Here is a 12,460-nt window from a genome sequence, read left to right as displayed (position 1 = left end):
AACTAAAAGCAGAAGCTATGTGGCAAACTCTAGTATATGTTTCTCTCTTTTTATATAACAACCTCTGTAATAAGAGACAAAGACAGTAATAAAAACAGAGACCCTGAGGGAATGTGAAGCTCAAAACTCTGCTCTGTTCAAGGCTGTCCACTGGGGCTGACATGGCCTTTCATGGCATAACAGCAGATAGACTAATTTAACTTCCTCTTAAGGGAAATCCAGTTGTCAATAAGACTGACACTTTTCATCTTATAAAACATTTGTCAGGTTTACTTGCTTGTGGGAGAGAGAGATCCTCATGTATCTTCCCAAACATGATCAACAATTCAAAATGTTAGAAATATTAGAAAATACAGCAGTTAAATTGTGACATCCGTGGATCTGTGTGTCAGAAAACCATGAAAAGACTCCCCTTGCCGTAATTTAGGAATCAAGTGCCACAGTGAGTAATCCCTATCTACAGAATCTCCTAAGTGTTGCCACCACAGTTTTTCATAAACTGCCTAAAATATCGCTGGAGGGAAGTTAGTCCAAACAGAACTTCCTTTCACGAGTCCTCCTCCAGCGAAAAGCTGCAGCAGCCTCATCCCTCCATCTGTCCAACTATCCGATTGCCCCGCTGGCTCTCTCCTCCTTGTTTGTTTTTCTCAGCACATATTTTTCTTAGGTAACTACTCCGACACCGTCCCCTGCAATTTCCGCGGAAGCCCAGTTTGTTTTGGACTTTCCCCTCAATTCCTCACCTACAGTATATCTTTCCTTCCTTCATTAACGTATCCATCTGTGTTTGCCCCCCCCCCTCACCTGTTTCTAGGCAGCGTCCTCATCTTTGCATCAGCCCCTCCAGGTCCCCAGTATTTATTTTGTCCTCCATTGGTCCCTATGTTTTGGCTTTCACCCACAAACAGGGACTGCATCACCTCTTGGCTGGAGCCTTCGTCCTTAGGGTAGCTGCCATCACTGGACAGGAGATGAAGGTACAGTATATGGTAATTAAAACATATATACATTTGTCTGTAATACTGTCAGCTTTTCAGGCATAAAAGTAGAAGAAAAAAAATACATGTCTCTGTGTTACGCAAGAAAGATATTTAAAGCATCTGGTCTTCGCTCAGTATCTAAATGTTTTCTTTTTTGTTCCAAGTTTCTCTCACAGTACGGAGCAAGGCAGATACAGCTGAATAAAACCATGACAAGAGTGATTTAGTTCAGTACAGACCTGGCAAAGGATAACCCCACTCCATTGTCTGCAAAACTGGAAGCAGAAAAATGAAAGTTGTGTTAAGAATAGTTTGATATTGATCCAACATTCAGAACATGAATATAAATAATACAATAAGTAATTGAGGAACCTTTCAAATAGAAGAAAAGCATCTGATAACCAATCTGCTTCTGCATTAAAAAATGTCAGTTCTTTGTTACCACTTTGAAGAACACATTTAAATCAATAGTACATTTGAACACAAATGTGGGACGAAAAGGTAAAAGTAAAGAAAAGTGTCTTCACAGGGGAGTTTTTGGTTGGAATAAATCAACCATTAAGCTTCCAACGCAAATTCTAAGTATATACATTTTTTTTTTAGACACCATACTCTGTTTATCAACAGTAACATCCTCAGTTTTCTTAAAGACAACCCATTAGTCACATCACTGCCTGTGACTCGTCTCACCCAGAGTTCTGGATGACGATGTCCCCCCCACGTATCCACGCTCCCAAGTCGTTGTTCTTGAAGGAGATCAGAGTGTCGATGACGGCCGCCACCCGAGGACGGCTCGGATCAGCATTCTGGTGTGGTCTGAATCTGAAAGTATTACACACAGGTAAACACACAGGGTTTGTTATCCATTAACCCTAATGACAATTGTGATGGGAATTTTGTATTTAGACATGTTCAAATGTAACAGATTACATTTATATAGAAAGAAGTTTACTGAAAGATGTATTTTGGTGTTTAAGACTCATAGTCAGAGTTTAGCTCAAGTTAACACTATGCATAATGCTCTTGAAGGCCTATAGACGTGGCCTTCTCAGTCTAGTGTGAACAAAAGGTTTCTCAACAGGGGCCAATTAAGTCTTCTGCAGCAGGGAGCTTCAAAGGCTAATAGGTGTGACCTGCAGAGACAGGAGATCTCTGAGAAACTCACAGGGTCTGGAACAAGATGCGTTTAGCATCTTGTTCAAACTTCAAAGAGACCGCCAGAGACCAATGTCTGGTCTTCCTGTAAACGACATGGAGAGAAGCTGATTGGACAAATGTATTTTACTGTGGAGAGGAGGGATCTGATTGTATAAATGGAGTGTACTTTTGAGAGCTCATTGCCATTGCCCTCATATCTGTCACCGTGATGTTTGAGCTCTGTGCCATTGAGGTCAAGTCTGTTGTCGTGACTTGACCTTTGTAAACCGTCCGCAGACGGTTTGAATTAAACATCCAGAATTGATAATTGCTTGTTGTGTCATGATATGTAATAATTTTTCCATTACATTTGGCTGTTGTTGGCAGTGACATCCACGTGAGCGACTCTGGCTCTCGGTGCTGAGGGTAGGTAATTGCGCCGGGGCAGTACGTTTGGAACTAAACCTTTATTATTTCAGTGGGCCTGATGTTCTGAGAATCCGGAGTGCTCACTGAGGTGGGCTAAAGAACCGACTGGGACAGGCAAGCAGTTTCATTCTGGTAAAGTATAATTCTTGTTTTTAGATCTTTTAAGGAAAAAGGTCCAAAGAAATTCACTCATTCAGGGAAGTGAGTTACTGACGAGTATACATTAAGGAGGTCTTAGAGACCGGTGTAGGATTCACAATAAGCTTAATAGGTTAAGATTCTTTTCAAAAAAAAGATCAAAATGTTAAACAGGGTTTAGCGAAAGAGTTTAATGCTAAATTACTTTAATATTGGGCGCTGCGGCATGCTCATAGTTATTGTAAACAAGCAGAAGAGTAGAATATAAATATATAATAGTATTATTATTTTGAAATGGAGGAAAAGCTGTGACAGAGAGACCTAGGCCAGGTCTGTATCGTCTCAGCATAATAATCTGTTTGAAAATCTGATAAATTCCCATACATTTTATACCTGCATGTGTCTTGTTTAAGAGAAATGTGAAATTAAGTTTTCTCTAAGGCGATTTGATTCATGCAGAGTTTTAGAATTGTATTAGAGGAATTAAAATTAAAACTTAGTAATTACAAGAGGTGATTACAGTGGCAATATTATAACTGAAGGGGTTTTTCTCATTGTCTCTTAAAAAGTGTTTTGAAGGTGAAAGGTTACTATCAACGTTACACAAATGTTGATGATTTGATACAAGTAACATGCATGATTTGATGAGACTAATCTGAGAATTACAGCTGAAAAAGAAAAAGTGAGGAGTGAGTGAGAGAGGATTTCTTGGAATTCTCAACACTGGAATAGGGTGAGTATAATTTCAATCATATTTGGGATATATGTGTAAGTTTTAAAGGCTTATATCAAAAGAAAGAGAAAAAGATTCAGATCAATCTTAAAACGAATTTGAAAATAGACGGTTTTAAGAATTAGGAAATAATTGGCTTTAGGAAAAAAATCTCAGAAACATTAGGGTCTTTTCCATATCAGTAGAACTTAAATTCCCAAAAGATTCGTATTCTACTGAATAAATCAGAGTTTAAATTGATAAACAACCATTACAGAGATGAATTTACCACAGATTTCTTCTCCTACAGTTCAAGATATGGTTCTGAAGTATGGTCATTATAGTGTTACACAGTTTGGCTTGTGGGTAAAAAACTATGATTTTCCAAACACAGGGAACATAACTTTAAATCAGTTGAAGCAACTTAAGATCAAATTGCTCATTGAACAAGAACGAAGCAAAGAAGCAACAAGAGGGAGAGATGTGGAGCTATTTGTGCCAGACTGGAGAGCATTTGAGTGTTGGTTGACTGAAGTCAACATAAGAGACAGTATACAGAAGGAAGTAACCGAAATAATCTCCAGGTATCAGTCTCTCCAAATAGGTTCTGATCTGGATACATTTCCACTGAGAGGGAGATCATGGAGACAGAGCAGCCATCAAGAGCAGACCATGATGGAGAGAGAGAAGTTCAACAAAACTTCATATAAGTAAGAACACAGCTGCAGACACCATGTGAATTAATGTTACACATAAAGCATATGGTTAACATTATTATAGTTAAAGTAGAAATCAATAAAACTAATTGCTAAAAACACACAAATTAAATCTATTTTTAGGTTCAGGAACTAAAAGCACCAGTAAATATGTGTGAATAGTGTGATATTACTTTTAGAATGAATGTTATATAGCTCATAATGATAGAAAAACATATGCAAAAGTTGTAGATAGATCCATTTTTATCATTGGGGTTTAATAATGTGGTTAGAGGCTAAATGCAAGACAAACATTTATCTCTGTTGTCACTTTACTGCTGGGTAAAATTTAGGGGGAAGATAGAATAGTATGCTAAATTTTAAAACAGCAGGGCAGTAGTGGAAGACAGAGTTGAATAACATCTGCATTTATTTAAACGAGAAAGGGGGATCTGACACAAGCGTATCAATGGATGATCCGAGACAAATTTCTCACCTCTAAATTAACATCCTCTTGCAAAGAGCAAGGGGAGAGATCAAATTAGAGCACAAATGGTATTTACTTAGATTTATCTAAACACTTGGTAAGACAAATTTAGTTTAAAAGGTTATATAGTAAGTAAATTAAGGATAAAATAAGTTTGGTTGCATTTACAATAGTAAATACGGTGTTGTCTCAGTAGTTTTTGATAGATACATTGGCTATAAGAAAAGAATATCTACATTTAATCAAATTAAAAGATTTTAAAAGGAAGGTTTAAAGTTAATCGCAAACGATTTTCTTTCATGCTAAATCACATTGTGATTGTAATTGTGATTGTAATTGATGTAATTGATTGACATTTTTAGTTTGTTGTAAACATTATTGATTTTTCTGAGTTGATAACAGGTACTATCATGTTTGTGAAACGGACACATATATGATTTTGGTCTGATCAGAAGAGCAGACGCAATAGAAAAGAATATCTGAAATCTTCTTGTGGAATATGAGTAATCTTTTGTTTAAACAGAAAAACTTTTTCCTTTAGGGGAAAAGCAACAGATGCAAAGTTTCAAGCAAGTCTCAGAGCAATGGCAGCTTCTGAGAGAACAGAATAATGTGATATGTGTGATACTTTGAAATAAGACTCTACTAGTGTCATATGCTGTAACAATGATATTTGCTTGAGAAAATAACGTTCACTTTTCAACAGCTAGGAGGTTCAGCTATGATACAGTATTGTTTTGGATGATAGACATTATTATTTACAAATAGAAAGTTTTTAACTAGGAAACTCTTAACTTTATCAGTAGAGCAGATTTAAATGGTTAACAGCTGAATATTGTGAAACTGAAGTGTTTGATGACAGGTTTTCAGCATCACAGTGTGATAACGAATGACAGAGGGGTTTTACGACTCTGTTTGAAACAAAGGAAAACCGTCCCCATCATTACATGCATGAACCAAAGAGATGCAAATATGCTAGTGGCGAGAGTGTCAAGATTTACACTGATAGCTTGTTTGCATGGGGGTTCTGCATGTGATTTGGGCTGAAGAAGAAATTCATGAGATTGACTTCACACCATTGTCTTGCCTTGACTGTGTTACTGGTTGCAAACAGTATGCAGTCTGTAGAGGACATGGAAGGCATTTGAATGATTCTTAACACTGACATTTAATGTGGGTTACAGGAGCGGTTAGCAAGACTACATCGAACTAAATTTTTTTTAGAATGCAGATTTGGGTTTATTAGTTTAGGAATTAAGTAGTCTTGATAGACTGTGTTTTGTTTGGTGGTCGATGGACTTTTGATGTGGGATATGGATGATTTTGTTCAAACTGTGTATGTTTTCTCATTAGGTTGGATTGACACATGACTGGAGTCAGTGTGTCAAGAGAGAGGAGTAACATATGCTGGATATAGATGAATTGGGTTATTGGGTGTACACAAGAAACACTCTAAATAATATTCAATAAAACTTTTTTAACAGAGTTATGTAATTTGAGTTACAAATAAAATAAGGACATCCAGATTCTACAAGATTGACATCCACCTCAAAACAAACGGTTTAATCATTTATAGAGAGGTTTAATAAAGATTAAGTTAAATAAAGTAGGTTAGGGAAATAAATAAATATTGTTTTGTTTTATGACATGATTTCTATGCAAGCAGAAGTGTTTCCCAAACATCTAAACAGGATTCTCCAGCGGTGAAACAGATACTGTTCGGAGAACTCATTCCATGATGGAAGATTTCAAAAGGATGTCCGCTGACAAGGGTAACATATTCATAAGTAAAGCATTATGGATACTGGTGAGTATGAGTATCAACACAAGGCAACATCATGCCACATCCCGCCAGGGATGGGACAGTGGAGAGAGAAGGAAGTAAAAAACAAACATAACAAACACATTGAAAAACACATTGAAAAACAAACTGGTAGATATTGTTTTAAACTGTTTCCTGTACTCTTTAAAATCCACAGGCAGACGAGGAGATTCTATCTAAATCCATGGAGACAGGACTGCGTGACCTGAAACCAGGAGACTGGATTGTGCTTAAGGACGTGCGGATGGAACGAGTGCAAGCCAAATGCCTCTCAACACAGATGACAGGAAGGTCGCAGAGGTCAACCTGGAGATGAGGGCCAACGCAGGAGGATTTCCAGAGCCAGGGGTGGATCTACAGGACGGGAAGTGCTTTGTGCCAGTGTGTGAGCTTCAGTCTGAAATTTTTAGGTGTTGCAAGGAGAGTCAACACATTTGAAGAGCTACACGCTGAACACAACCGCACCAACAGGAGATCAGCAACACATGATTATACGACTGAGAAGCATTCAAGGGAAAAGAGATGGTTTCCCTGCTCACGAATGCTTGGCAGGAACAACATCAAATTTCTGATCATCAAAGTCAGAGCATACAAGATGTCTCTGAAACAAGATGTTCTTCAACAAGGAGGTGTTCGACACACGATCAGGACGAAGTGTGGCACCAACACAGTGAACATTTTGATAATATGATGCACATAATGTTAATAATTGTAAAATACGTTATTGAAGTTTGTAGAAACTGATCATTTTCAATTGTGTAACTCTGTTGTATTGTTTTTGCACTAAAGACTAGTGTTACTTCTTTAATTCACATATCCTGGAAAATTCCCAATCTAAATGATGAGATGTTATAAAGATGTTGATCCCAGATTGATAAAAAGGGAGGAATTGTGATGGGAATTTTGTATTTAGACATGTTCAAATGTAACAGATTACATTTATATAGAAAGAAGTTTACTGAAAGATGTATTTTGGTGTTTAAGACTCATAGTCAGAGTTTAGCTCAAGTTAACACTATGCATAATGCTCTTGAAGGCCTATAGACGTGGCCTTCTCAGTCTAGTGTGAACAAAAGGTTTCTCAACAGGGGCCAATTAAGTCTTCTGCAGCAGGGAGCTTCAAAGGCTAATAGGTGTGACCTGCAGAGACAGGAGATCTCTGAGAAACTCACAGGGTCTGGAACAAGATGCGTTTAGCATCTTGTTCAAACTTCAAAGAGACCGCCAGAGACCAATGTCTGGTCTTCCTGTAAACGACATGGAGAGAAGCTGATTGGACAAATGTATTTTACTGTGGAGAGGAGGGATCTGATTGTATAAATGGAGTGTACTTTTGAGAGCTCATTGCCATTGCCCTCATATCTGTCACCGTGATGTTTGAGCTCTGTGCCATTGAGGTCAAGTCTGTTGTCGTGACTTGACCTTTGTAAACCGTCCGCAGACGGTTTGAATTAAACATCCAGAATTGATAATTGCTTGTTGTGTCATGATATGTAATAATTTTTCCATTACACATTCCAATGACTGCACTCATTTGCTCAGAGTGAGGTTTTCACCATTAACCCAATGTCAAACCCATTTGTTCCCTTTAAAAATTCTGGATGTGTGGTCCTCATGTAGGTCAATGCACAACACACACATCGTGAGTAATGGAGCTGAAAATCATAACATCATCATACTATAAATCTGCACAGACATAATATATAACTACACTATAAGTATAAAATCTCAGAGTTGTAATGTAGAGACTGCAGGCATCATTGCCTCCCAAAATGTGAACTACACTGTAGAGGAGTTTACTGCATCATTAAATACAAAAGAGTGTTTCCCCTATGGGAGCATGAAAGTGCTTAGAAATGTTTTATGGTCAACTTCCCATTGGAGTAGGAAACATCATCTAAAGAATTATTGAGAATAACCAAAATAGTGCTCAGCCTCTTCTTCCAGCCTAATGGTGGCACTATGTAGAAAATATTGCTCAGCTAAAACATCAGTATTTATGCTCTGGACACCATGAACAGGCCCAAATATTAGGAAGATCTGGTCGTTGGTTCTTTGTCATGGACTTGAGTTGAGTTTAGTGACCATTGGTAAATTGTAGCATCGATCAAAACAACTGTGTGTGAGGCGTTTTGACATCTGAGTGTAAATTATAGGTACAGAAAATCAACTGGGATTTCACTCTCCTCTTCTAAACTGCATGAGTCTCTGCATGTGCACCACACACCTATGCACACACACACAAGTAAACTCTAAACCATTGGGAAAGCTGGTGCAGGATTGTTCGTCATCAGACAGCACCAGCGGATCGTCTGGAAAACATGAGAGCTCATGCTGCTTTGCTTGGAAATGCAGAAATGGCTGAAAGTACAGCACATAATGAAGAAGAGGAGGAAAACGACAACCATACTAAAATCTGGGAAATAATAATATCTATTACCCTCATCCTACAAGTTTTTACAATGACCAAACACAAAGGTTACTCTCTGTCTCTCACTTACCCAAGATGAATCCTAAGTACACATTTTAACATTTAAGATCCTCCTCCTCATACCTCTGCCTACATACATACACTCACACACAGTCACAGTCACACTCACACACACACACACACACACACACACACACACACACACACACACACACAGAGCGTGGCCAGCAGTCTCTGTGGACACGTAAGATTTTTTCCGTCCAGTTGAGGTCTGCAGAGTGGAAACTCTATCTGTGAAGCCTTATTTTCTCTGTCAACACATTTTGGTAGAGCTTCTACCAAAATGCAGAAACAGAGTAAAAGGCCATTTACTGTATCTATCCCAGTCAATGACCATAATCTACTAGATATACAGAAAGAAGCTATAAATTACTTCATTAATAAACAATCATAAACTGTGGCTTTAAACAAATATGTGAGATAACCACAAAAGCCTTAACATTAACATATAGGAACTGTAAAACCATGATGCATATCATCACCCAGCAGAGACCCTATAACGCTGCACAGTTAAAGGCTTTGTGCAAAAACATATGCAGTATATACTACTTCTGTAAATGACATATTGTACACTTCCCTGTAAAATGCTGTTACACACATACCTGGCACTGTTATCCAGGCACAGGTATTCCCGGGGGTCAGCAGCACTAGCATTGGAGGTCTTCACTCCTTTATCAATGAACAGACCAGCCTACAAACGGAAAGTTTGATGACAGTTAATTACATTTTCTACATTGGTTGCACATCTAAGATTGACCACCTGTTTCTGCTAGATTTACATACTATGAAATAGATTATATAGTATATTTGACAGTGTGGGACCTTGGGCTGTAATAAATGTATTTAATTAAAATGCTGTACAGGTCAGTTTAGAAAGTAGTAAATGGGGGGAAACAGAATTCCTGGGAATAATGTATAAACGTAAACTTACATGTATGATTACATAAGTTGTTTGTGTTTAAAAAAATAAGTGTAAAATAAATGGAGTAACAAATGTAATGTGTGTGTGTGTGTGTGTGTGTGTGTGTGTGTGTGTGTGCTATGTATATGGAAACCTGTGCTCTGAGTTGGTCTTGTGGTATAAGTCAGGTATAGTCTTAAACCTCAGGGCCCCTTCAACTATAAGAGAGGCTGCTATGGTCACTGCCTGGACAAAGAACTTACAGTTCACCTGCCTGACTTCATTCACTCCTTACACAACAGAGCACTATTATAGAGCATGTGCTTGTGTGTGCCTGTGTGTCCTTGTGTGTGTGTGTAATTTTTGGCATGAACTGAGTAATTAAGCAGAGAATTATGTGCAATCCTTCTTTCACCAGCTATAAACACTGTATATAAAAACACTGATTTGAATGTAAACGGATGAATACAAAAATATGGCTTGAAAATATGCAAGACAGATGATACCTTGAAGTTGGAGTGAACACGGTTGTTGTAAAAAATCCCAAGGGGCGTGAGCTCCGCCTTGGTCTCTGGTACCAGCCCATGAGAGTCTCCAGTGGAAGAGCTATGGAACACGAACCATATGCCAGCGTCCTGAAACGGGAAGGAAGAGAAGAGGAATGAGGTGATCAACAGGACAAATCACATTTGCAGGATGACAGCAGGAATTTCATTATCTGGGCTTAGACACACTTCATCAATAGGAGGATGTGAGTGAAATACAAAAACAGTGAAACGCATTAAGCATAAAGTAGGCAAAATGTTGTTTTCTGATCAATGTTAGTTTTAGATTCTTTCTCTAGTCCTTTTATTAGCAAAGCTATCTTAGAAAAATATGTTTTTCAGGCCATAATACTATTGAACTTTGACCCCTGACCGATCAGCTCCAAAGGCTAATGTTCTGAACATACCCTCCAAATATCCCCACCAGGTTTCATTAAAATCTGCATGTGAGTTATTTTTGTGTGTACACAGAAACACAGAGAGACACACACGCACATGGGTGAAAACAATACCGGGCTATGGCGTAATAAGTAGAACAGGGCTGGATATCATTTTGGTCTCATATTCGTCAGGTCCCACAGCAACAATAAACCAGGTGGAGTTCGTATGAGCCCAATAGCTCATTAAAGTTTATGGTTCATCAGACATTGACAGTCAACCTAAATATCACATGAATACCCCCTACCAGAAAGCAGTGTACTGCAAACCCCTCCCATGGGAACTTCCACATTGCTTGTGCCCAAATGAAAAAGAGAAGAGATGAGGGATCTTCATCTTCTTTCTTCATATATTAGGAGTCTCACTAGTTTATTGCACCCTTCATAAAACACTAAAGCATGTTAATTCCTGTTTTATTGATGGATCACTTCTTTATGAAATATAAATCTTTAATTATTATTATGCGAAGTTCAGCAGCAGCAAAGCCACAGCAGCTTCACAACAGGTCCTGCTGTATTTCACTAATTGACTCTGTGTTGGTCGTTCATATTTTTCTTAATAATTTCTAAAAACTCGCTTTGAAGCAGTATCCCTACATAACCCTGATCTTATTACCTGAGAGCCAGCAGCTGCATTGCTGATGAGGTTGTTGTTTGGGTTGGTGATCCAGAATGTGGAGACTGCCCTGGAAAACACCCCCACCACACACAGATGAGGACACGAAAACAGAAGCAGAAGAGAGATGAAAAGAGCAGTACCGTGACATGTCTGGGACTGACTTACGAGAAGCAGATAGATCAGAGGGATCTTAAAACAATTCCCCTGATAATCCACCTCTCCAATCTAAAGCCTGGATGGGGTGAGTCCTGCCAAGACTCACACTTAAACCTCTGGAAACAGACTTTGCCGTTTCCCTCACAGAGGAACTTTTCTTGTTCTTCCAGCGACATAAAAACATCCCTTAGAGGGAAAGTTGTCATTGCACGGAAAAAAAAACATCCTGCCAATGTCTCTCTCACACTTTTTTTGCTAATGACAGTATCTCGTTCAAGGACACCGACCTGCTGCCTTCCCTCAAAGTATGTCTGCTCCATCTCACCAGGTTTCCCACACTGACACCACAGTACAAAATGTACTCTGACACGGACATGTTCACAAGTGGCACGAATCGTTTGTGTGTTATTTTGCTCCTGTTGTTTAGTTTTTAAAGAAAAGACAGTTGCTCAATGTTTTTTATATTTCCTCACTTAAATATCAAGATGTTGACTAATTAATCTCTTAATCTTTATCTAATTATTATCTTTCATGACAATCATCCTCCTCAGGGTTTGTGAATTATGGCTGATGTATTAATAAGGTAAAAGGTAAAAACCAATAATAACTATAAAATACATCTATCTACTAATTCCAGAATTCTTTGTCTGTCAATGTGTGGAAGGTCCAACTTGAGAACTGCTCATCTCATCGACCTCACACTTGGTATGTGTCTTGTTAAAGGTCAAAGGATTTGCTGTGTCAGATGTGGTGCGCCACATTCAATATCAATAAACTTTGAATAAACAAGCAACCAGCGCCTTGCAGGTTGTGTCGCTATCTTAACAAATTTAGTCATTCTTATATGTAAACCACATACATGAAAAGTGATAAAGATGATTCAGTACTGTTTTATGAAAAACGTTGACTCG

At 38.3% G+C, this 12,460-nt stretch overlaps 1 protein-coding gene across 2 annotated transcripts in view; it reads right to left on the bottom strand.

The window, feature by feature from the left end:
• Nucleotides 1–12,460, bottom strand: part of cemip2 (cell migration inducing hyaluronidase 2) — a 35,709-nt gene that overhangs the window by 6,206 nt on the left and 17,043 nt on the right. For both annotated transcript variants that reach the window (XM_061070845.1, XM_061070846.1), the window contains exons 10-15: nucleotides 11,391–11,460; nucleotides 10,299–10,427; nucleotides 9,494–9,582; nucleotides 1,671–1,802; nucleotides 1,220–1,255; nucleotides 805–960 (exon numbers count right to left, since the gene is read on the bottom strand). In XM_061070845.1, coding sequence (XP_060926828.1) covers nucleotides 805–960; nucleotides 1,220–1,255; nucleotides 1,671–1,802; nucleotides 9,494–9,582; nucleotides 10,299–10,427; nucleotides 11,391–11,460 — 612 coding nt within the window. The remainder of the gene's footprint in view (nucleotides 1–804; nucleotides 961–1,219; nucleotides 1,256–1,670; nucleotides 1,803–9,493; nucleotides 9,583–10,298; nucleotides 10,428–11,390; nucleotides 11,461–12,460) is intronic.

This window comes from Limanda limanda, chromosome 5 (assembly GCF_963576545.1).
Source record: "Limanda limanda chromosome 5, fLimLim1.1, whole genome shotgun sequence".
In the NCBI taxonomy this organism is placed as follows: Eukaryota; Metazoa; Chordata; class Actinopteri; order Pleuronectiformes; family Pleuronectidae; genus Limanda; species Limanda limanda.
The sequence above is the reverse complement of the archived record's forward strand: the minus strand, read 5'-3'. Positions and strand labels throughout refer to the sequence as shown.